Below are 27,953 nucleotides of genomic sequence, written 5' to 3'. Positions count from 1 at the left end.
GAAGATTTAGGACTCTGTACAGCAAAAACTCCTGCGGTATATTACCGACTTTTGAAAACACAAAGGTCAGAAAACAGGCATACTTAGATTCCAAGGCAAAAAAAGTCCTGAAGTAGCTAACCAGCAGAAAACCATATATTTTTGAAAAGTACACATTCTGCTAATTCCAAAATGGGTAGCTATGTCTCTACCCTAACTACAAAACAATCATAACGCTTGGCTGAACATCGGGGGTTTTTTATAAAAATGTATCAAAATTCTGAAAAATAACTTCAAAGGTTTTATTTGCAGCTCCGCATATCCCACACTTGATTAGGTAACTAAAGAAAAAGCAACCCTGAATATTGATTGCCAGGGGTCCACTGAACAGTTTGATGCCATTGTGGCATAGTTTATCAAAGTTCTGGAATTTAGACAACGCAAGAATTTTTTATTAAGGCTTGGGGAGGCTACAGCCTCCCAAACCTGTTTGCCTAAAATTTTTTTTTAAAAAAACCCCGTCCAAATAAATCACAATTGACACAGCGATCAAGCTGACGCCGTGTCAATAAGCCCGCCCTCCATGTCACAGGTCCCCGCCCTCCATTTCAACGCTGCCTGGTCTTCAACCGGGCTAAAAGGTGGCAGACCTACTGACCAAGGTATGCCTGCTTGTGGTTGTTTGGAGGGATGGTGAACCCCCCACAGAAAACTCGCTCAAAATCTTTTTGACATCTGAATGTTGCTCACAGGTGAAACATTGGGGACCCCGTGATTTAGACTTGAAAAGAACTGCAGAATCCCCTAAAATTATTTACTGGGGACCTCACTCAGAAATATTGGGGAGCCACAAAAAGCAAGAAAAAATTCCTTGAATCCAGTAACGGCTGCGATATAAGCTTATTAGTGGCCCCGTGTGGAACTGCTAGCTGCAGATGCTTCTGTTGGAGTAAGCATGTGTCTTTCAGCCTTCAAAACTTAAATTAAGACAAGAATTTCAAAATGGGCACGTTAACAAGAGGCCACTGGAGCAACACTAATGGTACTGGGTGCCAAATATATTGCAAACCTACGGCCAGCAATATGCTTATGAACATGCCTCTTCCATGCATCCATGGAGTTGTATTGAGGGTATTCCAAAGGGCCAGTATCTTAGGTTAAGTGCATGTAGTTCATCTAATCTAATTGAGATAGCAAAGCATATGATTTTTGTATATAAATATTTAAAGCTATGGGTTACAAGTCAAGAAATCAGTTGCATGACTCCAGGACTCCGACTGTCTCTTTATATATCTCAAAAAAAGGATAATAGGGAATAATGGTTTGAAGGAAGGGGGAGCACAATGTGAGAATAGCAAGATTTGTGCTGACTTTAGTGCAGATGATAAAAAAGAGTTCAATCCATTATGAGAAAACAATTGGGCTTATTTAACACAGGATCCAATAGTGGACAACTGTAAAAACTTACCCCTCATTTAAGCTATTAGGAGAAATAAGAGTACTAATGATCATTTTAAAGAAAAAATAGTGGAGTCTGTTGTAAAAACCCTGGTACCTTTAAATGTGGTAGATGCAAGCAATGTAGATGGATCCCTCATTAAAGTTTGGTAATGGGATAGTTAATTTTGATCTCCTCACTTATATTAATTGCACTACCTCTTGTGCAAATTATTTATTCACGTTTTTTTTTTTAATTTATAAGTGGGCAACACCAAAAGGTGTTTCAAGAGGAGGATATATGAACACATTTCAGATTTTTACAACATTGTAACCTTACATCCGCTATTGACAGACAGATTTTTCTAACATGATGGGAGTTATCGCAATATAAGAGGAGGCGATTTGGATAAGGAATTGTTACAGCTAGAGACCTCCTGGATATTTAAGTTAAATACATATAAACCTGAATTTCGGCTTAATGGACAATAACACGTTCAACTTTTTTTTAATAAACAATATCTATAGGTCCTTTTGTTTTGGTTGTATACATTTTGTTATTGATTTTATTATTTTTTGTTTTTGCTCTGTTTTGTTATGATTTTGACGTTTTTTGATTTTGGTATCTATAGTTTAATTTGCTAATGATGACCAGGTTTATTTGGATTAATCATTTCAATAAATATGCCAGCCAATGATATTTTAAGATTTGTACCTCATACTACTGAAGCTAAGAGACGGTCTGGATCAAGTCTTGAGGGACTCGCAAACATTTATTTGAAAGGCCAATATCTAGTTACAGACATCTTGAATTTATCTAGACAAACTGGGCGCAGCCCTTTTACATTGAATATTATAATACTTTTCAATAAGAAATATTGACCAACTTTGAAAATGACCATGGGATATAAGAAAGAATATCTGCAACCAAATAATGCTTCCAAGTGTTGTTGTACTGTGGAACTGATATACACATGTGTTACCATGGGAACAAGTGTGATATAGGTGGCGAGTCCCTTTAAGACTCCAGGCGCCCTACCTCTTGAGAAGTTTTTGGTGAAACAATCGTTGAGGTGGAGAGTTAAGCTGTTGGCTAGGGGGGCTCCAATACCAGATGCCTATGATTTAATAATCCTGAAAGGGACTGGCCATCCGGTATAAAAAAAAGATGCAAGCCTTTTACAATACCGGAACTTCTGTCTTGATTCATGCAGCAAAGTGTCAGCTGTGATAAGTATCCTGTTGAAATATTGGGTTTATTTAACAACAATATCCCATCGTATATGTTTTAACACTGCCGGCCTTGCTCTGATTTTGGGACACAAACTGATTTTCATATTTAACAGCAGCTTTGTGATGTGCCTGTTCTATGCAGTGCTGGAGTGACCCCTATTGTGAAAATCATATTGGTTCCACTTGGACACTTGATTGATATCACAGATATCACAGAAGCGTTACCATTCAAATACACTGTTTTTTGGGGAACATACCCAGCTACAGATATTAACTCACAATTGACTGTTAACAAGGCTGTGCCCAGACATAAGACATAATTAATCTACATATGTCACTGGGTGGTTCGGATATAATGATAATGATATAATACTAAAAAATATAAAAAAAAGTTACAAAGGAGTTCCTGCTTTGATTTTCGGGAGGCAATCATTCTCTGTGCACAGGGGACTTCCTGTGTAATATGAAAGCAAGTACATGAGGAGACACTCAAACCCATGGCAGAACTCTCACGTGTAGCTCTTTGTCAACCTCACCGTGTAGGCAATGGTGAATAAGATATGGTGTATGTGTTGAATGTGAGCTATGAAGTACTGTCCACTTTCAAAAAGACATTTTATTGGAGGTCCCCATAGTAACTCTCTGCTTCGTGTCTCTTACAGTTGACTAATGGGCACTCCTAACGGTCCAAGCCCAGAGAAACAGTAGGATCTAGGGGTAGCCAATCACAGCTCTGCTGTCTTTACAAAGAGAAAGATATACTTCAGTCCCCTGTCAGGTCCACATAACTGTTGATTGCTGTTCAGCTCTGTCTCACCTATGCAGCCAAGGAAAGCAGCCAGGAGAAGGAGATGATTGTTAGCAGGCTCTAGATTGGTGTTGGGGAAATGATTGGGAAAGCAGTAAAATATCCAGCAGACCAACAGGTGGAAAACTTTAAACATGTTATCTTCCCCAAACCGACTGTCACGGTCGGCACCCAACACCAGAACAAACACCAGGCACCCTGGTCTTGGCTCGTGTGTGACCGCCTTGGGCCTCTGGGGGAGCCCTCGGCTTACTTGGATGCCACCTGGACTTAAACGGAGGTGCAAGATGAGGGTTCTGGATAGGCAGAGGGGCACGACAGTAAATCAAAGCTTTGGACAGAAGATCGCAGTACAAGGCGTTTAGGCACGGAGTAGTCAGATCAGGCCGGGTCGAGGCAGGCAGAGAATAAACATTATCAGACAGGCAAGGGTCAAACCAGGGAGTCAAATCAGAGGGTTAATCAGAGGCGGTAGTCAGTAATCAGGCAGGGTCAGAATCCAGAAGTCAGAATAGTCAAATAGCCAGGCAGGGGTCAAAACAGGAATCAAACAGGTTCAGAATATAGCACAAAGCTCAGAAGCACCAGGAACAAAAATCCTATCACGGGCAATGCATAAAGTAAAACTGTACCTTTAAATAGCATTTGAATTTCGGCGCCACTGCGCATAAACCCAGGAAGACGGCGCGTGCGCGCGCCCTAACAGACCTGCGCTACAGTGAACCTGCTCAGTTGCGGCGAGCGTCTCGCCGAAGGGGGCGGAAGGGTCCCTGCCGTCCCCCACTAGACCACCAGGGTAAGATTTTCTCACACCGACGTTGGGAGCCTAGTTCTAGACCTAAGCACAGCCCTGTATAGGGTTATCACCTCACCCCCTTTAACTCTGAACATATTATTCAATTTCAATTATTTAGAAATCCATTAATATAAACACTGGCAGACTGCACTGATTTCTGTGTAGCCATGCAGTATTCATCTAAATGTAGGAAAGGGTAAGATGTAAGCCTGCACCAGCATTAGTAAATAAGGACCATTAGAACAAGCAAACAGAAAGTATTATTTCTAAAAAGAGAGTCTAAGAGTCTAGAAATGTAGACTCTGTCTCTGGCATTCTGTAACTTCCTTACCAATGATTTAGAATCTAAGATGTTGCAAGGAAAGGCTTAAACTGAAGCCTGAGAAGTGCCTGAGAAGTACTGTATGTTACTAGTTGTGTGTTGTACAAGCTCCCATGTACATCAGCTTTATAAGAGTAGAGTTTATCAGCCCCAAACCTTCCTCTCACCTTTTGGATGATGTCTCAAGTGGACAGTGCCTTTCATTAAAGGAGAACTAAACCCTAAAAATGAATGTGGCTAAAAATGCCATGTTTTATATACTGAATTTTATTGCACCAGCCTAAAGTTTCAACTTCTCAATAGCAGCAATGATCCAGAACTTCAAACTTGTCACAGGGGGTCACCATCTTGGAAAGTGTCTGCAACACTCACATGCTCAGTGGGCTCTTAAGAAGCGAAGCTTAGGGGTTGTCGCAAATTTTCAAGTAGAAAATGAGGTTGGCCTGTAATATAAGCTGATGCTACAGGGCTGATTATTATATTTCTGATGCTAATTGCACTGGTTTCTGTGCTGCCATGTAGTAATTATCTGTATTCATTACTAATCAGCCTTATATTGTGACATATATATTCTATGTGTACTGTATATTGTGAGTGGGTCCCTAAGCTCAGTAAGTGACAGCAGCACAGAGCATGTGCAGTGAATCGGCAGAAAAGAAGATGGGGACCTACTGGGGCATCTTTGGAGACACAAAAGATGCAATGAAATGAGAACTCGTAAGGAAATAATATGAAAGAAAAAGGAAAAAGTACGTTAGGTTGTGGGCCCTTGGGCTGTGGTTTCTTTATGGCATGATGGGCTCAGTCCAATACAATTTAGAACAAAGCATCATATTCAATGCCTTTTTCTCTACAGAGCATGTTAAATTAGTACTGGTAAGGATCTGTTATCTGGAAACCTCTGAATTATGGTGTTTAAATGATTTTATAGCAGACTTCATGCATGGAAATTCAAATTACAGAAAAGCAGAAAACCTAAGTCCCGAGCATTCTGGATAACAGGTCCCGTACTTGTATGCTGACTATTGTGCCAATTCCAGGGTATAAATAAGGAGTAGCTTTTAAATAAGACACCCACGCTGTTCAGATGAAAGGCAATGCCAACATAGTACATTCTACATTGATTCTATATCCTTCTAATCCTATAGTCACAGAACAGACTGGCAGGATCAGATGAATAAAACATCACCACAACAGGTTCTGATTATATATTATCATTTCATTGCAAAGGAAAGAAAAACGGGAGGAAAAAAGGGAGGAGACGGCAGGGGAGAAATATTATAGGATATTTTAAAATGGAGAAGGACAGAACTGTGAGGAGAGAAAGCAAATAAAGAGAATGTAGGCAATGAAAAGAGAACTATTAGGGGCATGAAATACAAAGAACAAAATGGGGGAGCAGATAAAGAAATAATAGGGTCCCATAGTATAAACATGGAGGAGAGAGCAGACACAAGGGCAGGGCAGCAGCAGGTGGGAAGTTGATATCAATGGATTCATGTGTGAAACTCCAGTGTCCCTGTTAATGAATTCTCCATTAATAATCTTTATATGCCAATCTAGCAGTGCTATGCTGCCACCCTCTGCCCATCACTGGGTAATGCCATGCTGCAGTGCTGATACCCTTTGGCCGCACACAACACCCTACACTAGGTGCTGTAATGAACTTGAAGCAGCAACAGGGAGATTTCTAGAGAAGGCAGCAATGCAAGATCAGAGCACAGACTCAGTGCTGCCACAGACAATAATCATCTAATTGTCTGATTATAAGGATGCTGGGTGTTGCAATTACACATCCATCCCTTTATTTTACAATAGGGGGTACATTATTCTCTCTATATCCACTAATGTAATTATGTAATAATCAAAGCAACAAATCAGAAGACATTTTCATCTTTATTTAAAACAAACATCTGATTGGTTGCTTTGGGTTCTGCAGCTGTAATTACACTGCCTAAAATGACGGATCTATTCTGTGCATTTAGATTAGGGATGCACCGAATAAACTATTTGGAATTCGGCAGAATCCCCGAATCCTTGGTGAAAGATTCGGCAGAATACCGAACCGAAACCTAATTTTTATATGCAAATTAGGGTCAGGAAAGGGAAAAAGTTGGAAAAACTCTTGTTTTGTGACGAAAAGTCACGTAATTTCCCTACCCACCCCTAATTTATATATGCAAATTATGAATCAGTTTGGCCAGGCACAAGAATTCGGGCAAATCTGAAACCTGCTGAAAAAGGCTGAATCATGGCCGAATCCAGAACCGAATCCTGGATTTAGTGCATCCCTAATTTAGATGAAAAGCTCTTGTGTGCAGATGCTGTGGCTTCATTTGCTCGCTGAGTGGAGTAAAGTGTTAATCGACCAAAGTCCCAAGTGGCCAGATGTTGCAGTTCCAGGGATTACTGGGTCAGGGGTACTTTATTGCTGGACTCTGAAGGAGTAACGTGCACACAGCAGTTACTGTACTATATTGCTGGTGTGTCTAAATGTTACACCCACTCAGGTTCCTTCCCAGGCACAGGGCCCGGATTTGTGGCAAGGCCACATAGGCCCAGGCCTAGGACGGCACCAGCGTGTGGTAGTGCGGGCGGGGCGCTAGGACCGCGCGGAGCGCACAACCTAGGGGTGCCCGCCCAGCTAATCCGGCGCTGCCCAGGCAGCTATCAGTATATTGCCCTACAGCCACTGGGACTGCTGCCTTTTGTTATGTGAATAATGCCAGAAAGCAATTAGGGGTCGTAAGTGAGGGATAGTGTGTATAGTAACCCAAAATGGTGTCGCAAGAATGGGGCTGGAACTGTCAGATAGTTTGGCTGGTGAGACAAAGTAACACTTATTAACAAGGCCATAAAAGTTGTATCCCACACAGTGTTTCTGTTATACAAATCAATTTCTACTTAAAGGAGTTGTTTGAGATAACTGGAATGGACTGGAATTTGAAATAGGATAGGGTCTGAATAGAATGCGAGAAGTAATAAAAATACATTTGTAGCCTTACTGAGCATTTGATTTTTGGATGGGATCAGTGACCCCTATTTGAATGCTGGAAAAAGTCAGAAGAAAAAGGCAAATAACTAAAATGCTATAAATAATAAATATCAATTGAAACATTGCTTAGAATTGGCCATTATATAACATACTAAAAGTTAACTTAAAGCTAACCCCCCCTTTAAAGCATGCTCTCCTTGTTTAGAAAAAACTCTTGTATCCCCATGTTTCAGAGATTCCTTGATCATATATATCCGAGTCACTAGCCAAGATGGCACTGTTTTCAACTGCCCACTAGATGCCAGTTCCCTCTAGTCTGCGGAAAACATTATAGATATCACAGCAGCCAATGTGGCAGCTTCCAAAAGGCACATTCAGGAATCAATAAAATGCACCCTACAAAGTTGAATTGTTTGCCATGAGTTATTGCGGTTTTGCCCACTTTTAATAAATGAGCCTCACTGACATGTTCTGTGACCATGTAAAGGCAAAAGGCTGCAGGCCGACTCATACAGGTCAGGGAACAATGAGCAACTCAAATGTTTTATAATATTAAAGAAATCCCCTGTACTGCAAATGATAAAGATACTATAAGTCTGGGAGTTCTAGGCTTTGCTTTTGGAGAAGGCAATCATGTTCTATGCACAGAGGTCTTCCTGTGTAAAATGACAAGTACAAGAGAAGCCACTCCATCTCTTACATGACACTTATACTGGAGCTCCCCATAGTGACGGGCACCTCGTACCAGTCTCATCCCAGAAACACAGTAGGAATCAGGGGTAGCCAACCAAAGCTTCTGTTGTGTGTGGGTAGCCAATCACAGCTCCCCCGCCTTCACACAGGGAAAGATATGCTGCAGTCAACTGACAGGTCAACCTAACTGCTGTTTGCTGTGCAATGTGCTGGCAGCCTTGGATTCCCCTATTCAGCCATGGAAAGCAGCCAGCAGAAGGTACAGATGTTGGTTGGCTGGCTCAAGTTAGATTTGGGGAATTATTTATGAAAGCAGTAAGAAATGCACATTTTTAAAGCACATTCCTTTAGAGGTGTATATGTAATGGCATGTTGGTGTACTTGACACTACAGGTCCCCTTTAAAACCAATAGTTTGCACTCAGCTACATGGCAAATACCTACGTAATGAGAGCTATCATGTCAAGTTAGGGGAACTTTAGGCAGTTAGTTAGTCGTACCATTTTCTGTATCTCACAAAACACTTTAATAAAAGAAATAGTGGATACTGACAAACACAAGCTATGGGTTTGCACTGGACATAGGCACCTAACGGTTTTCGCCGGCCCAACCAATCAGAGTGTGTGCTGGCCCAGCCAATCAGAGCGCAGCAGAGGTGACTTAGGAGTAACAGACGCTTAGTACCAACAGTCTTAAGAGACAGTTGGAGAGGAGTGAGAGAGAGAGTGAGAGAGAGAGATAGCGAAAAAGAGAGAGATTGCGAGCATGGAGATTTCAAAAGCGAGGAAGCGAAGACGACAGATCAACGAAGAAGAACAACTTTCCCCTGGGTGCTGCCATGATCCCAAAAGGGTGAGGCACCAGGGTGATCAACGAGGGACATGCCACCCTTCAGCTGGGGACCCAGCACTTCAAAATGAGCCTTGGAACACCTTAGCTCACATAGGCATTGGCCTAGAGACCTTCAAGGAGTATGGGGAAGACGCCTACATGTACAACAAAAGCCTTGAAGAGAGATTTATGGCTTTGAACTTTCTACAAAGTCAGCCAGAAATCACTTTGGCGTCATGGTATGAGTTCACCAGCCTGCTTGTCTTCATACACAGACGCCTGAAGTTGGACTTTAGGTCTCTGTGCTTGACTGTCAACCTTCTGGAGCGGTTTCTTGCCCGCACTGCTCCCATCAAGACCACCGACCTGAACAGAGTAGGAGCCACTTGCTTCAATATAGCCTACAAGTTAGTGGACAAACGGCAATTCAGCCTATGGAATTGCCTAAAACTCTTTGATGCCACCATTACAAAGAAGGAAATGAACCAACTGGAGCGAATCATCATTTGCAGATTGCTTTTTGAACTGTCAGCACCGACCATCGATGACTTCTTGGAGCATTTCACCCTCCGGAGAGTAGCCAGCCAGAAGCCTGTAGCTGCCCAGCAGACAAAAGAAGCCATTGCCCTGACTGCTGCTAGAGGCATCGCCGCACTGAGCCTGACCCACCATCATGAGTTTTATACTTATGCACCCTCCATGATGGCTCTGTGCTGCCTGAAAGTTGCCATAAAATTCTACCCTTCAGGCAAACCCATCAACGTGGATCCCGCTGAATACTCAGATCACGTAATGGAAGAGTGTGTCGGGAAGATCATCGCTCTGGTATCATCCAGGCAGAGCTTTTTACACATGCTGCTTCCAGCAGTGTTTCCAAGAAGAACAGCAGAGGAGACAGAGACAAGCGCCTCCCAGAAAGAACCCAAAGGTGGTGAGGCAGAAACATCCAGGCAGGAACAGGGTTCTGACCCCTTGGAAATGGCCCAGGGATCTGGCCTTTCCATCTATCATCAAGGGGTAGGTTTGCAAAACATGCACCCATACATTCCCACATATCCATACTACCACCCTCACATGCACCCATACATTCCTACATATCCTTACAACCACCCTTACAGGCACCCATACATTCCTACATATCCATACAACCACCCTTACAGGCACCCATACATTCCTACATATCCATACAACCACCCTTACAGGCACCCATACATTCCTACATATCCATACAACCACCCTTACAGGCACCCATACATTCCTTCATATCCATACAATCACCCTTACAGGCACCCATACATTCTTACATATCCATACAACCACCCTCACAGGCACCCATACATTCCTACATATCCATCCAACCACCCTTACAGGCACCCATACATTCCTACATAATTATACAACCACCCTTACAGTCACCCATACATTCCTACATTTCCAAACTGGTAGCCATACATGCACCACATAGACACACATCCCCTTACTGACATACAGTCATACATGTATTTTGGTAAAGCTGAATAGGGCATTTTGATCCTGGGAGTAATTCCGATTGCCGTTAAGGAGTCAGGAAGGAATTTTTTCCTCTAGTGAGGTTTTTTGCCTTCCTTTGGATCAAACAGCCCTTTGTGGGTTCTGTTGGGACACTTATTACTGAAATACAATAAAGCTGTGACCATCACAGATTCACCTCAGAACAGTTGTCCGTGTCTTTATTTAAGGATTGGGTACTGTTGGATAAAGCTTTTTCCCTGTGTTAAGGCAGAGCTGTGACTGGTGCTTATATCCTACTGTGTTGATTAATAAAAGAAAATAAAAAGGTCAGGACAGGCAGTTGCTCAGAGGTCCCAAACAAAGGAACTCAAGGAAACGAGGGCCACCATTTTATTGCATTTATTGCACCGCACAATAACATGCTGCTGATCAGCAGTCTATTGCTGGAAAACCTGTACAGGTATGGGACCTGTTATCCAGAATGCTCTGGACCTGGGGTTTTCGGGATAAGAGATCTTACCATAATAATTCTACTAGAAAATTGTGTAAACTGTAAATAAAACCAATAGGCTGGTTTTGCTTCCAATAAGGATTAATTATATCTTAGTTTGGATCAACTACAAGGTACTGTTTTATTATTACAGAGAAAAAGGAAATTGTTTTTAATAATTAGAATTATTTGATTTAAATGTTAGTCTATGTGAGATAGACATCCAATAATTCGGAGCTTTCTGCATAATGGGTTTCCAGACAACGGATCCTATACCTGTATTCTTATTTGCTGTACCACATCGAACTCTCTTAGCTGATAGATACTCCCCTGCCCATACCCTTAGGTTGTAGCACAACACCCAGCAAGGTTATATGTGTTTTAGGTAAAACCCTGCAAGCTATTCATATTCATATTCCTATTCAGATTCCAGTCTCTTATCCATGCTGCATGGTTGCTAGGGTAATTTGGACCCAAGCAACGAGATTGCTGAAATTGCAGACTGGAGAGCTAAATAACACAAACCTATAAAAATGAAAACCAATTAAAAAGTTGTTTCGGAATATCACCCTCTACATCACTAAAACTTACTTTAGAGGTGAACAACCCCTATAATGATCTATTGTAAGCAACTTTTCAATTGGTTTTCAATTAATTTTTCACTGGTTTTTGAATCATTAGCCATCTTATTCTGCTTCTTTCAAGCCTGCAACTAAAATACTCCCTGATTGCCAGGGGTCACTGACAGCAGCAGCCAAAAAACAATCTGTGGTTGTTGTTATTGGTACTTTTTATTGCGTATATGTACAATTCAGTCCCTGGCCCTGTATGGGGAGTGGACACACAAATGTAAGTAAGAAACCCCAGCACCCCAACAATAACTAAATAGACAGCACAATAAAGCATAGAACTATAGCAGGAACATCACCAGGCTCACCTTGTTGGGTCGATTATTCTCTGCAAGAACCGGCTTCCCCAGTTTTGGGAGTTTGGAAGTCACTGGCCGAGATGGGTGAAGGGACGGCATCATGGTGAAGGATACGGCTGGAACAAGCAATGACATGGAGATGAAATAAAATTACAGTAATGTCAAGGTGGGGGAAGCAATACTGTATAAAGGCAACACTGCGCCACCTGTCACTCTTTAGCTGTTCAAAAAAGGAACTTGAAACATTCGCCCTTCCATATTTATCAATGCTTCTTCAACGATTGCTGAAGGCGGCCAGATGGCCATCACTGATATAATGTTAGGGTTAATGGTACACATTGCATTGGAGAGAACACCAGTCGGTCCTTTTAGCCCCATGGCCAGTAGTACTGAGACACAAGTGTGGCTTCTGACACGAAACTGTGCACGATGCAAAAATCTGCACAAAAGCCAGTATTATTTTATATTTTAGCACAAACATTTTAAAAGACAAAACTTTAATAAATTCAGCTCTTGATAAACCTTGTTTTCTCTCTAGAAAGTTAAGACCTTTAAAGGAGAATTCAGCCCTAAAGTTAAAAAAAGCTACTCTACATAGGCCCCCGCTCCCTCCTCCCCCCAGTGTTACCCAGGGCAAATGGCTCTAACGTTTTCATAACCCCTCGGTGCAGATTCAGGCATCAGAGTTCATGGGCGCCATCTTCAGCCGATTCGGCAATTTTAGAATGAGACCCAGGCAAATGCCCCTAACATTTTACTTAACCCTCTATTTCAGGAAATCGTTTCTTTTTTGGTGCGACAAATCTCCCCGAACTGCCTTCTAGAATCTAAATCGTCGTCAGGATGGCACTCGCACGCTTTGTTTTCAGAAGTCGCCCAAAGTTGCCTTACGAGGAAACTTCGGAAAGTCAAAGCGATCCAACTGATTTACATTTTAGCTAGTGGGAAGGCAGTTTGGGGAGATTAGTCGCCCGAAGAAGAAGCGATTTGTCGATGGGCGACTAATCTCCTGAAATAGCAGTGTGTGCCCTGGCCCTTAACAGTTAATGCATCGGTTCAAAAGCTGATACTTTATTGTGATTTCCACTCCCATTATAACATGCTTTGTGGTTAGATTCTACTCCAGACCCTTAGGGCTTTTTGCTTTATATTTTAAACGAGTGAATAAGCTGCTCGGTATGCAGTCTTTCCTCAGCTTTGCTTGATTTTTTTTTTCCTCTGCCTTTTGCTGCGGCATTTGCTGCTTTGAAAGCTGCAGTAATGTCCCGTCGCCTCAAGGGGTAATGCGCACACGACATGATATTTTTGTCAGTGTTTTTTTCCCCCCTCTCCGCCATGTTTGTCCTCCTTGTGAGTAACTTGGCGTTCGCTCTCAGCAGTTTCCACACGTTTCCTATATATGCAGAGAGAGTGTTCAGATTTCTATTAAGGACACCTCTGGCTGCTCTTTTGCAAGCACAGAACTCAAACGCCCTCTCCCTCCCCTCCAAACTTTTTTTTTTATATCATTTTTGAGTTTGATCATCTGAGAAAGAAGAGCAAGTATAACGGAAGAGGAAGGTTGGAAACATACCTAGAAATAGATCGGGTGGGGGGGTGGACGGCACGACTAGAACAGAAATAATTCCAGCAAGATGGACATGAAAAAAAGAATTCACCTGGAGCTGAGGAACAGGACGCCCTCTGATGTGAGCTCATCTCTTTCTCATCAACATATTCTTTGCTAATCCTTGTGCTCCACGGAGTCGGTGTCTGTGGGTTGTGCTGGGAGCTAGATGGGGGAGTGGATGAATATGGGCAGCCAGGGTGATATTAGCACATTATTTATGTTCTCTTGTTAGCTATATACTCTGCTTTTAGTTGTGTTCATTGTAACAGACATGTGGGCTGTCAATATTGTGCTTGGGAGACAGATCTCTATTGATAACAATGATATTGCTAGAAAAAAACCCTGGAGTAAATGTGCTGTTTGTGCTGATGAAGTGTAGGAGGGGATCTGCTGTATTGCATCGGATAGAATGGGGGACTCCTTTCCAAACAAGGACAAATAGAGAAAAAACTTAACATTTTTATTGGTAGTCTTGTTAGTTTATAGAGTTTTTCCCCCCCCCCCACACTGCCGCTGTACACCCTTCCTCTACGCTTGAGTTTTCCCAGCAACCATGTTTTGAATAAAAAAAAAAAAATCACACTTCGTTTTGTATCTTTAAACAGCTACTGAATGAAGGGAGGCTGTGAAAAAGCCAAAGTTTTGGTATTGGGAGACCCCCTGCACATAGGGCTTCCATCTTTTCTTATTTTCTTCCTATATATTTATATGTTTTCCCTATTAAAGGGTAGGGTTGCCACCTTTTCTGAAAAAAATACCGGCCTTCCTATTAGGGTTGCCACCTTTTCTGGAAAAAAATACCGGCCTTCTTATATATTTATCTTTTTTCCCTATTAATAACATTGGGATCAGCCATCATTTTTACCGGCCAGGCCGGTAAAATACCGGCCAGGTGGCAACCCTACTTCCTATATATTTATCTTTTTTCCCTATTAATAACATTGGGATCAGCCCTCGTTTTTACCAGCCAGGCCAGTAAAATACCGCCCAGGTGGCAACCCTACTTCCTATATATTTATCTTTTTTCCCTATTAATAACATTGGGATCAGCCCTCGTTTTTACCAGCCAGGCCAGTAAAATACCGGCCAGGTGGCAAACCTATTAAAGGGGATGTTCACCTTTGAGCTAACTTTTAGCATGACGTGGGGAGTAATGGTCTGAGACAATCTGCAATTGGTTTTCATTTTTATTATTTGTGGTTTTTGAGTTATTTCGCTTTTTTATTCAGGAGCTCTCCAGTTTGCAAATTAAGCAATCTGGTTGCTAGGGTCCAAATTACTAGGGATGCACCGAATCCAAGATTCGGTTTGGGATTCGGCCAGGATTTGGCCTTTTTCAGCAGGATTTGGATTCGGCCGAATCCTTCTGCCCGGCTGAACCGAATCCTAATTTGCACATGCAAATTAGGGACGGGGAGGGAAATCGCATGACTTTTTGCCACAAAACAAGGAAGTAAAAAATGTTTTCCCTTTCTCGCCCCTAATTTACTTATGCAAATTAGGATTTGGTTCGGTATTCGGCCGAATCTTTAGAGAAGGATTCGGGGGTTAGGCCGAATCCAAAATAGTGGATTCGGTGCATCCCTACAAATTACCATAGCAACCATGCATTGATTTGACTAAGAGACTGGAATAGGAGAGGCCTTGAATAGAAAGAGGAGTAAAAAAAATGTAGCAATAACAATACATTTGTAGCCTTACAGAGCATTGGCTTTTTAGATGGGGTCAGCGATGCCCATTTGAAAGCTTGGAAGAGTCAGAAGAAAAAGGCAAATAATACCGTATAAAACTATAAAAATAGATAATGAAAAGTAAAAGTTGCTTAGAATTGGCCATTCACCCCTTTAATAACATTGTAAAGACTTGTGAATGGTAAGGTACACTTATCAACAGGGGGCCAGGTGCTCAAGACCCAGACTTTCAGCTCTTGGAGGCAACATAAGACATTCGAATTGCAGTGGTAGGCTGGCACAAAAACTGGACTTCACTCCAAAAATAGATGCAAATAAAAAAAAGTTTTATTGTACAGAAAGTATCATCTCAGAGGGTGGCCTTACGCGTTTCGTGCCTTCTGGGCACTTAGTCATAGGCTAGTCATAAGCCTATGGAACCTTTTCTCCTGTGCATGTGGGCAGCAGCCTGGCTGACTTGACGCTTATTCTGTGTATATGGAGATTAGCAAACTGCTGTGAGTGGGGACGTAGGATAAGATGACCTACATTGCAAGGCACACTTTCACCTACTACAAAAGGGGGGGGGGGCACATGTAATAAATTACTTATGAAGTTCGCTGGCAGTTGCTGTAGGACTCAAGTGTAAATAGTGCAATATATATGATCTCCCTCATGTAGATACATACACAAAGCTTGGTCATACTATGTAGCGTTGCATAGAACTGATTTGGTTTGGACAAGTTGATGTGCTAGGCTGTGGGGTTCCTTTACAAATGGCAGGGAACCTTCCAGTCAAAGGTTATTGCGGGTGTGTTTAATGTATGGTGCCAAGAAGATGCTTCTGCCACTCAAAAGCAAGTCTGTGGGCTGAACTACCACTCTCAGAACCCTTTGTGCCAGGGCCTTTAATTTAACAAGACTCCTTAGCCTAGAGACAGTGCGGTTTTACTTGTGTAGGATGAATGCTAAGAATGACTTATGGCTCCGCTGTGGCAGTGCTTGTATCTTGTGTGTGAGCTGTCATTCTCAGTTCGTAATGGTGTTTATACGTGTGCCAGTGCCTTTAGCGGGTGCATAGAACACACAGGAGACAACGCTATCGGGATTCTAATGTAATAAGTTAAATCTAGTGTGTGGGGGGGGTTTCCGCGTCGACGTACCACCCTTCTTTCTCAAATGGGAAATAAGCTGAAAAGATGGGAGGGGGGTATAGCGGCCCGCTGTCCTACATTTACACACGCGCCAATAGTAACATTTGTATACACTAATTTATATTGAGGAGGTTTAAGGAAATAAAATGGGCTGTTGTGTCTCAGTTTGATGCAAGAATGTGTTCTTCGGTTTCAGTCTGCTTTCTAGTCCTCTCCCACCCCTCTGGTGCCGCGCAATGTCAGAGGAGGAGATATCACCATGTTGTCCTCTTGCCTTTCCTCTTCACTTTCTCCATGTTGAATGCATCTTGTTTATCTGGACTTCTCCCTTCTCCTGTGGTGGGTTCTGCCTCTAGTTCTTCAGTGTTAAAATCTGAGGCCGGCTTGGTGTTGGGGTATTGAGTAGTCGTTGCCAGGCTCGTTTTCTCCTCAGCATTGTGGTGTTTCTGCTCTCCTGGTATACTGTCACCCTCCCACCCCCCCCCCCCTGTATACAGGAGCTGTCTTTGTCTGCTGCCTGTTTGTACAGGACTGTACTGGGCTCCTCTTTCCATCTGTCTCTGCATACAACTTTTTGTCACTGAAAATCTCTTATACAGTTACCTGGTATGATTATTACATTATATTAGCAAGCACCCATAAGTTAACTATAAACTGTATTCTATTTATTGTACATTAGAGTGCCCTCCATTTGAGAATATTTTTTATATGATTATTACATTACCCATTTACATTGCAACATTCCCTCCCCATACTTTTCCACACTTTACATAATTTTTTCCTATTTAATCTTTTTTTTTTTTTTTTTGCTAGACCCATTTGCTTACATGTGGTGATATAACGTGAGTCTTAAAAAAAAAAAAAAAATTGAAAATGTACACACATATATATATATATATTTACAACATTAGGGGAAATTACTCTCCCAGCGACAAATATTCTCTTCTTCGGGCAACTAATCTCCCCAAATGCCTTCCTGCTGCATGAATTTGAATCGCCAGCAGGATGGCATATGTATCGATTCGAAGTTGACTTGCGATTTCTGAAGCGATTTATGTGCTGTCCCATCGGCGATTCGGATTTTTGCCGGGGGGGAAGGCATTTCAGGGAGGTTATTCGCCCAAAGAAGATAAAATTTGTTGCTGGGCAACTAATCCCCCCCAAATCTTCGTTTTTGCCACCAGCCTTTTATGTTATGCAGAGTTGAAGTCCTGTGGTACATATATCTCCACAACTATCCAAAAGGACCATTTGTCTAAAGCAGATGAGCATTTTTGAGTGGTGGGCCTCCGCTCAGACACAGTGCATCATATTAAAGGAACAGTAACAGCAAAAATTAAAGCATTTTAAAGTAATTCAAATATAATGTACTGTTTCCCTGCTATGGTAAAAGTTCTGTGTTTGCTTAAAGGAGAACTAAACCTCCTCCATAAGTTTCCAGGCATTGCCCCCTCTCCCTCCCCACAATACTTTAGTGTTAAAAAAAAAAAAAAAAACCCTTTTAAAAATTCCAACCCTTAAATGCAGAGAAGCACAGCAGAGCTCCCGGTCGACATCTTCCGGATATTTGTGCAGTCTTTGGGTCTATTCACCGTCAAAAAGTCTGCCGTCACAGATGGGCCAAGTCAGGAATCAGTTTGAACTGCATTGAAACCCGAAGACTAAATGAAGATCCGAAAGATGGCAACTGGGAGCTCCGCTGCTCTTCTCTGCATTTAAGGGTGAGAGTTTTTTAAACTTTGTAATGGAATACAAGAGAATTCTGCAGTGTTCTCTGCTATGCAACCTGTGCCTTGAATGGCTGCCCCCATGGCTACACAGCAGCTTATTTATAAAAAAAATATAGTAGTCTTTGTGAAGCAAACACGCCAGTTTTACCAGTGCAGGGCAAGCCAACATTAAACTTTAATTGATTTAAAACACTTTAATTTTTTGGTGTTACTGTTCCTTTAACACTAGAACTGTTGGCAGTAGGACAGATGCATCTTGGTTGCTGCTGGGTTCCTTTGAATACCAGCCGCAGTGAGAATGCTCATGTGCCATTATCCTTACAAACATTGTTTTATTCACATTACCTGAAATCCCTTGGCCAGTATGTTAGGCACCCCAGTGACTATATTAAATAACCTCCTACCTACTTAAAGGGACTTTAATTCAGAGTGTACAGCTGCCATTATCTCCAAGGAATCCTGAGCACCACATTAGGAGTAAGCATATATGTAGTACAGAACTTCATTGGCAAGCCCCTGTGATTTGGGGTTTCAGTTTCCCTTAAATTCTCTGTATTAAGCAGAACAAGGAGGGGTTTTTCACCCTACAACACTTTTTCAGTTCAGTTGGTTTCAGACAGGGATGGCACTTGGATCGCTTTGGCTTTACAAAGTCGCCTGAAGTTTCCTCGTGAGGCAACTTCAGACGACTTTGAAAAACAAAGCTTTCCAAGTGCCATCCCGCCAGCGATTTACATTCCAGCCAGCGGGAAGGCAGCTGGGGGAGATTAGTTGCCTGAAGAATAGGTGATTTGTCGCTGGGCTACTAATCTCCCCGAGTAGCAGCGTATACCACCACCCTTAGTGATGTGCGGGTTGAGAAAAACTCAAACTGCACACGACCCGAACACACCCGCACCCAACTTCCATCTTTCACTTATAGACCCACTCTCGCCGATGACATCACATAAGGGGCGTGGCAGGCACATGCCTTTAAAACTGGAAGCTGGCAGTGTAAGGTCATGGGTTGGTAAAGCAGGTAGAAGAGCTCAGCCCAAACCTGCAAACAGCACAGCGAGGTGAACCCAAACCTGTGGGGAAACTGGTGGTATCAGGTCCCATATACAGGCAGATAAGCTGCTGATTTTGTCCAAAGGACCAAAATCAGCAACTTACCGTAGATCAGCCAGTATACAGCCTTAGGAGTGCTGTGCCAGCCAGCTATTTTGCCATCATAATGACTGATCTGTAGTCATTAGAAAAAGCTACTTTGTGATCTTGAAAGAAGGCTGATTGTTGGGTATGTTTGGTTATTTTTGTTGGTACCTTGTTATGCTAAAGTAGCAACCTATCCCACTGGTACACAAAGTGTTAAAACAGCTACAAAGCACAGCAATCAGAGGTTAAATGGGCAAGAGTGTTTACTAAAACTTGAGCAAGAAAGTCACTAAATATTATTGGTAGGTCCTCCTCTATCTGTCTCACTTGGAAGATGCATCTATGAAAAATCAGTGTTACCACCACACTTCTAGTGAAGATTATTCAATCAAGTTCCCCCTACAGCTATTCCTCCCTGAATATACTAGGCAGACATTGCCTCACTCTGCCACAAAACACTCCTCCCAACATTTGAAAAATGGAAAGAGGGATAAGAAAACATCTGCCTCCACACGGCAGCAATTGTTTGCCCATTTTATTGCCACACCCCCTAATTACCATGTCCAGTTTACAAGATTTGTGAGGCTATGCAAGTCTGAACACATTTCTGAGAGTGTTAGGGCCACGTTTTAGGTGTTATAACAGTTTTGCTAATGAAGGTGAAATTGCCCATTAAGTTGTGCGTCTCCGTTCTCCTAAGAGACTTGCTTATCTTAAATAGTTACACTTGTTTCTACATATATCTTAAATTGTTACAAATGTATCCAAGTGCAGAGTGTTCTGGGCTACTGGACTTTTTAATAAACACCAAGTCCCAATATCATTTTGGTTGGGAAACAATCAAGCCAATTCAGTTCTTTTGTACTGTGTGATTTTGGGCTACACCTACCACTATTAAGCACTGGGCTCTGATGCAGAGCTTCATATATTTCAGCACTGCTCTGTACTTTTTGGTACTTAAAGCTCATTATAGTACTATATTCAGCCACTTGTTGAGAATAGGGTAAAGGATGACTTATTTAACTGACAGCTCAGTACACCACTTCCTCTGCTCTTTGTTTAGGTGGAATAAGGGTTGAGTTCTGCAACCTGCCCATATTATTCCTGATTGAAAACTTTTCTGCAGACTGAATATGCTAATACTTGATATTTATAGTCTGTTAAGTCATAGTCAGTAATGTGATGAAGGCTCGTTCAGTTACACCCCAAGTTCAAGTTTTTATTTCTCAGGAAAGATCAATAAGTTGGCAGTAATAGTATAAGTTACTGTAGCTGTCATTTGCTCCCCAACAATCCACCTTCTGCGTCATTGAGGTTTTTTTTTTATTGTCACCATTGTGAAATAATGTCAGACTTCAGCTTTCTCTATGCATTCTGGCTCTTAATATTACATATGTTTTAAAAAATGGCATACCTTTTATTTTGATTGGAATGATATGTTGTATTGCGGTTTCCATTTCTCTGTGTATCTCCATTTAAGGAGAAAGTGGATTTTTTTTCATTGACATATTTTAAGTCTACAAATATAGTTCCAGACCCATTACTAGATTGTTCTCTTATACACATTTTTTCAGGGTCTTCCTCAACAAAATCGACCATCTATTCAACTGCATTGGATGTGCAGACCATTGTAGTAAGAAATAATACTCTACAGTTAGTAACACAGGAAAAAAGTTGGAAATATGAGTTTGTCAGGTCTCTATAAGCTATCTCTCCTCTATAAGCTATCTCTCTCATATTGCTTCTCTGTATCCGTCACCAAGAGCATTTTAGCTTTAAATTTCCCATCCCATAAACTGTTCAGAAGCAATAAGTAGCTGTGCTTGTTTCCTCGGTTAAGCCCCATAAGATCAGCTACCCCAGTAGGCAAGAGGGGTAACATAAGAACATATGCAACAGAGAACTGGTGAAAGTTATATGTATAGCATAAAATTAGAAAATATGTATGGGAAGTGTGAGTTAATGGCACACCAGGAGAGAGGGTGCAGCAGCAGTGGCGCATGGAAAGAGATGGAATAAAGAAGAACAAGAAAGGAATTATGGATAGGTAAAGAAAACAGAACGTAAGAGACCGAAATAAAGGAAAAACAAATGAGAAATGTAAGAAAACATGTAGTTGGTAAAAAAATTTTTTATATACATTTTCTAGAAAAGGGGTCGGGGTAACTGGTAGGTTTGCATAGGGCACCAAAACACTTGGGTTGTGGTGCTGCTTATTACTGTTTGTCAGGTACCAAATGTTTGAATACTTTTGTTTGTTCAGTTACGTGTTTCCTCGGCCCGGATTTGTGGAGAGGCCACAAAGGCCAGGGCCTAGAGCAGCAAAATTTTAGGGGCGGCATGCCGCCCTACCACATCCTAAGGAGCACATTTGTTGGTGCTACTTTTTTTAAGAAAACCATGTACTGCTAGTGCTGGTACCCTAAAATCCTTTGTGGTATTAAAAACAGCACATTTACCATTTTTTTTGGGGTGGTGACCTTACTTGTAACCCTGTATTATTCTCGCCAAAAATAATCTTGTTAGCAAGTCAGCCTTGTATTGAGATTATGTTGTGTATATATACTGCATATTGAGAGTCGATTCCTCAACCCAAGTGGCTGACTGTAGCCAAGAGCATGTGCTGTAAATCAGGAAGAAAAAATCGAAATCTTAGGGGCTACGAATATTAGCTGCTAAAAGCATGTGATGGCCTTGGGCTGGTACAAAAGCACAAAATCTAATGGTGGCCATACACGGTTTGGAATTCGAATTACCCCCGATATAGCCTTGCCAAATTCTTTTAACTTTAGTTCTCCTTAAAAGGGTAATGCCACTTGGGAATCTTTGATCAATCTTACCCCCCTCTGTACTTATATCTTTGGTGTCAGGGTGGGTCATGAGGGGGCCACAGATTAGTGCAGAGAGACCAATATCTGTTTTAAAATAGAAAATGTGACTCTTAGGGGTATAAGGGGTATATGTACCAAAGAGTGAAGTTAGAGATCTCCACAGTCCGCAGAGTGAAATACCGCCTCTCTCCATTCATTTATATGGGATTTATCAATGGGTGATATTGAAAGTTCACCATTTGATAAATACGCCTTAAAAAATCCCATAGAAATAAATGGAGAGAGGTAGTATTTCACTCTGAGGACTGTGGAGATCTCTAACTTCACTCTTTGATAAATCTACCCCTTAAAGTTACCAGAGGCAGCTTTTTGCCTCCCCGGTAACTGTCTGCTCACCACCATTTGAGGCAAGGTTTTCTCCTAGCCTCATGGTAGGACGGGTCAGAGTGAATTTTCCTACAACTGACAGGACCATGCTTGGGAAATTATCTTGCCCAGATGCCATACTTGCCATTAATAGGTGCCATGGCTGACCAACACAAGAGCTGTTACAGCCACTTTTCATGGAGTTTGGTTGCTGAGAGAAATCCCATGTGTAGTGCAGAAACTGGATGACTGACAGAAATACAGATATAAAAATATTTCTTTATAATCATAAAACTAAAATATAGCGTAAGTTATTGGCAGTATGTGTAACTAAGAGATCATACCTCCCAACTGTCCATTTTTTTGGGACAGTCCCAATTCAGCCCCCAGTCCTGCGTTTCTTACTGAAATGTCCCAAGTTTCTCTTTCATCTCTGGCACTGACTCCAGAAAAAGATGCAAAGTTTCAGAAACTTAATTAAAATGTGTTTTTGGCAAAGAGCCCAGAACTCTGAGCAGCTGCACTTAAATACTTTTGTAACAATTTAAGATAAGCAAAGAAACAATTGTAACTATTTAAGATAAGCAAATCTCTTGGGAGAACTGACTTACAGCTTAAAGGGCAATTTCAGCTTCATTAGCAAAACAGTTTGAACACATTTCTGGGAGTTTAGGGCATTGTTTTATGTGTTCTAACTTTCATAACCTGCCAAATTCTGTAAAATGTACATGGTAATTATGTGGCCATAAAATGGGCATGGCCAAAATAAATTCAGCACGCCACTCCCGCCTGATGTTTTTGTCCCTTTTTACAATTTTCAAATGTTAGGAGATATGAAATATAGATTATAAGGATGTCCTGTGTGATAAATAGTCTTTCAGATTTGGTAATAGCTCATGATCTGTAATTACTTTCACTGTATGCAGCAATTATGAAGCCACAAATACTCCTATAGTTTCCTCTTTCAAATAAATATTGAATCAAATATTTCAACAGGTGCCCTCTCTATTTTAAGGCTTCTTTCATTTGATTCATTCAACTCATTTATATATACAGTATGTTATTTATAGACGTAGAACATTCTCCCCTGACTATGCACATATTTTGTTGACTCCATATTCAGCAGATTTTCTGTCAGTTGATTATAAGTCACATATTCGTGCCACCTGTTCAAACAATAGACAAGTTTGGGCAGAAAATAACTTGCTAAATTGAAAGATTAAATTGCATTAAGTTGGTACCTGCTATTTTATTTTTTTAAAATGTATTTCCAACACTTAACAATTTTAAACTTACTTTAGAGGGAGGATTTGTTTGTTATAACTATGTCCTAAGCCACCATTTGAAACTGTATCTAAAGCTGACCATCCCTCTCCTTTTCTTTTTGGCTGTGACTAACAAGGTATTCTTTGTTCTTTCATGCAGGTACGAGAATTGGTTCTGGATAACTGCCGGGCGCATGAAGGCAAAATAGAGGGTCTTACAGCAGAGTTTGTGAATCTAGAATTCCTCAGCTTAATAAATGTCTTATTGATGTCAGTCTCAAATCTTCCAAAGCTCCCCAAATTAAAAAAGGTAAAATGTTATTGTCTATTCTCCTGAGTATGTATTTTCCCTAACTGTAGTTATCTGCTTTATGGAAGAACTTGGGAGTGCAGGGCTCCTAAGGGTTTGTTCCTCAGCAGGGTAGTATACCCTCTTTTTCAAGTGCAATGAATAGGGCTTGTGGTTAACATAATATTTGCCTGTTGATTTAATTATAAAAAATGTGTTTTTTAATTGCTTGAGCTGGGCAACAGGAGAATTGAAGATACTCTTTTTGGTCCTCACGAGGTAGATATCTAGATTACTTACTTGTTAACCACCCCCTGCATTCTCTTTTCATTGTGACTGTTTTGTTAGCAGAAGTCCTTTATGCACAGGGATTATCTGTGTAGTGATCATCTAATTATCTACCCATTATGGACTGAGTTCCTTCAATTTTCCCTGTTTAGCTCAAGAAATGAAAAAAAACATACATTTTTCATGATTAAACATTAATAAACTACCGTGAGTGATTGGATACTATTGGTTACTAGATTTGGAATAAACTCTTTAAAAAATTTTGTGTACAGGTATGGGACCTGTTATCCAGAATGCTCTGGACCTGGGGTTTTCCAGTGGGATGAGACAACGGGCAGACTCTACCAATTCTTGATTAGCTCGAGAGACAGGTTGATACAATACAAATTTCTGATGCGGATATATCTCACCCCTAATAGGCTCCACAAAATGGGAAGACTACCCCGTCCCACGTGTAAAAGATGTGGGGTGGCGGATGGAACCTTTTGGCACATGGTATGGGAGTGCCCGGTTATTTCCAGATATTGGTCCAATATCACACTGTATATTGCTGAGGTCCTGTCCCTCCCCCCGCTGCGAACCCCCGAAATCTGCCTACTGGGAGTAGTTGACGATATAGTGCCACTCAGTTGTACCAGAATATTACTAAGATCCCTACTTTTTTATGCCAAGAAACTAATGATTATTCACTGGATGGCCCCCCACCCTCCCCAAAGACAGGGCTGGATTGGGTATGTGAACAAGATGCTCCCGTTAATTAAATTGACATATGAAGCTAGGGGTCACCCCAACAAATTTGAGAGAATATGGGGTATTTGGTTAGAAGCACATTTGTTGTCATTACCATGATGATACTGTATGTTTTGAGAAATGCACTGTCGTATGTTTGGCTCATACTTATGTTGTTTTCGCTGCTGGTGTACCTTTTCCCCCCCCCTTCCCTTCCCTCTTTCTTTCTGTACCCTTTCCCAGTTACACTTTAAAACAATAAAAAGAACACCTTTTAAAAAAAAAAAAAACTAATCGGGAGGCAATTCTGAATGACTCTGCTGGGATAAATAAAGATTACTGTAAGGGCCTTGTCACATGGGGCTCTTCATTGCCTGGCAGGAGATCTCCCCTCCCATGGATGATGCAAAGGGCCAAATATTATTGGTCCTTCATTAGTTGGAATTGCTGCGAATAAACCACATTACAAGGACCCTGCGTATAATCTGGATTATGCTATCTATTGTATAAGACCCCTAATTGGTTGCCTTAGGAATGGCTTTACCCCTGAAACTTTCTATACTTTTAAGTTCTTTCATAGAGGATGAAGCATTTTTGTTTTCTATGGATGGAGTCTTTACTGGATGATTCTTGTTTGTCCTTGTCCAGGCACGGTCTTTATACACTTCTTGTTAAAACTTTCAAACACCGTAGCATAAAGATTTATAGACAGATGTCCCAAATACATTCCAATGATGACAAAATACTGGTTCCAGCTAGTATCTGAGACCATTTTTTTTTTCACTGGGGAGAAACAAGTAAAAAAAATGCCATTTTCACTTCTATACAATTAAGGCAAGCATGTTGATGGGAAACTTGTTAGTTCACTCTAACAGGGAAGAATGCAAACAGAAAGCTGTATAGATAATAATTCTTTATTGGGAGGAACGCTGATGAGGAAAACTGGTATTGAGAATAGAAAATTGGACAGAAAATACTGTGTGCTCATCTTGCAGTTTGTAAAGTTTATAGACCTATTGATGATGAAAAATTATTTCTCTGTTTTCAGAATAACCCCCGGCGTCCTTATTACTGAAGGTTCAGTGCAAGCTGCCTCTTAATGAACTGTGATCTCTGCAAAAATCTCACCACCTTCCTGTTACTTATGATACTGGAAAAAGCACCTTTATGGCTCATAGTATGTAAGGACTCCTGTCTGCTGCCAACATTAGTTGGAACCCATAGCAAACACATGTACCTTTTGCATTCCTTCACAATTAGCTGTCCCAGAAAGACTACTTAATAAACCTTTTTAGTTCAAAAACTGTCTGTTATTTTATGAAAGAACACTGAGTTGCCCATTGCCATGCAGTCAGTAATGGGTCCAAATGTTGGTATTTTTTCTCGGAGACCACTCCAGTGTTTTTTTTAGAATACATTGTAGCTGAATGATGTACATGATGTCTTATCTTAGATTAAAATGTTTTCATGCAGCTGTACAATCTATTATATCTTTCTATGGGATACTTTCTCACTAGTGTAAGTAGAAATATGGGAAGGTGCCCAAAGGGAGGTGTAAACTCTCACTCACCCCTGTTTCTCCTTTCACGGAAGATTCTAGTGCTTGAGGCTACTTTAGCTGTGAGAGCGGTGCCCACCCTTTGAGTCTTACATAGGAATGAGAGGTCAGGGGCTGTTCTTTACTCTCATCTGGAGCTGGAGTCATCAAACTATTATGCAGTTTTTGGTATTGCCTCTATAGAAAATGTGATAACCAGAACAAATTAAAAAATGAAAGAAACTCACATGAACGCAGGTTTTCTTATGGTGAACCCATCTTAAAGGGGTGTGTTAGGGCCAAAAAGTCTTACAGCCACTTGGACCCCTTATAATCAGCCATTACAATAGCTATTTCATTTAACTTAAAGGAGTGGTTCGCCTAAAATGTAACTTTTAGTATGTTATAGCTGGCTAATTCTAAGCAACTTTTCAATTGGCCTTCATTTTTTTTTTTTTATATTTTTCATATTATTTACCTTCATCTTCTGACTTTTTTTCAAGCTTTCAAATGGGGGTTGCTGACTTCAACTGAAAACAAATGCTCTGTAAGGCTACATGTAAAGACACACATTTATTGTTTTTGCTACTTTTTATTACTCATCTTTCTCTTCAGATCCTCTCCTATTCAAATTCTAGTCTCTTATGCAAACAAATGCATGGTTGCTAGGGTCATTTGGACCCTAGCAACCAGATTGTTGGAATTGCAAACTGGAGAGCTGCTAAATAACTAATAAAACACAAATAAAAAAATGGAACCTGATTGCAAATTGTCTCAGAATATCACTCTCTACATCATACTAAAAGTTAACCCATAGGTGAACAACCCCTTTAATACTTTCAGTGAGTTATAGTCTGACAGTTCCATAATGGTTCCATAGTGTATAACTAAGGCATCTAAAATGAGATTTCTTCTTTTCTGTGTAATCTGTTAGAAGGGTCAGATATGGAAAGGGGACAGTGTCTTTTGCCCCAATGTACCTAGGATTTAAATGTTAAATATGTTCCCAGAAATGTAGTTTCATACCCTCCTAAAAATTTAAAATGATCAATACGAACTGTGAGTATGTTAGAATTTTAGAAAAATTCACATGAATTCAAAATTCATGTGATAAATGGGCCTCTACATGTTGTGACATAGTCCTGCAGTATATGGGGTACAAGTATATTAACCCAGTTCATAAATGCAGGCCTGTGGCTATGTATCTGTGGTGCAACACATTACATGAGCAGTGAGATTGCTATAATGAATCAGAGTACTGCAAGAACACTGGTTCCTTTTCTGCAGGAAATTTGGTGCCCCCATTGCCACCGATAGGGATGTAGCGAACGGCGGAAAAAATGTTT

At 41.0% G+C, this 27,953-nt stretch overlaps 2 protein-coding genes across 2 annotated transcripts; both read left to right on the top strand.

The window, feature by feature from the left end:
• Positions 1-8,563: 8,563 nt before the first annotated feature.
• Positions 8,564-13,207, top strand: LOC121398918 (cyclin-O protein B-like). Its single transcript, XM_041578473.1, has 2 exons — positions 8,564-10,277; positions 13,117-13,207. Exons 1-2 carry the CDS (start codon positions 9,028-9,030, stop codon positions 13,205-13,207), a joined length of 1,341 nt encoding a protein of 446 aa, XP_041434407.1. The 5' UTR covers positions 8,564-9,027.
• Positions 13,208-13,331: 124 nt separating this feature from the next.
• LOC121399398 (acidic leucine-rich nuclear phosphoprotein 32 family member B-like) lies at positions 13,332-26,373 on the top strand. Its single transcript, XM_041580003.1, has 3 exons — positions 13,332-13,690; positions 23,925-24,074; positions 26,119-26,373. Exons 1-3 carry the CDS (start codon positions 13,637-13,639, stop codon positions 26,143-26,145), a joined length of 231 nt encoding a protein of 76 aa, XP_041435937.1. The 5' UTR covers positions 13,332-13,636; the 3' UTR covers positions 26,146-26,373.
• The last annotated feature ends 1,580 nt before the right edge of the window (positions 26,374-27,953 follow it).

This window comes from Xenopus laevis, chromosome 1S (assembly GCF_017654675.1).
Source record: "Xenopus laevis strain J_2021 chromosome 1S, Xenopus_laevis_v10.1, whole genome shotgun sequence".
NCBI lineage: Eukaryota > Metazoa > Chordata > Amphibia > Anura > Pipidae > Xenopus > Xenopus laevis.
This window is presented reverse-complemented; position numbering and strand designations above follow the sequence as displayed.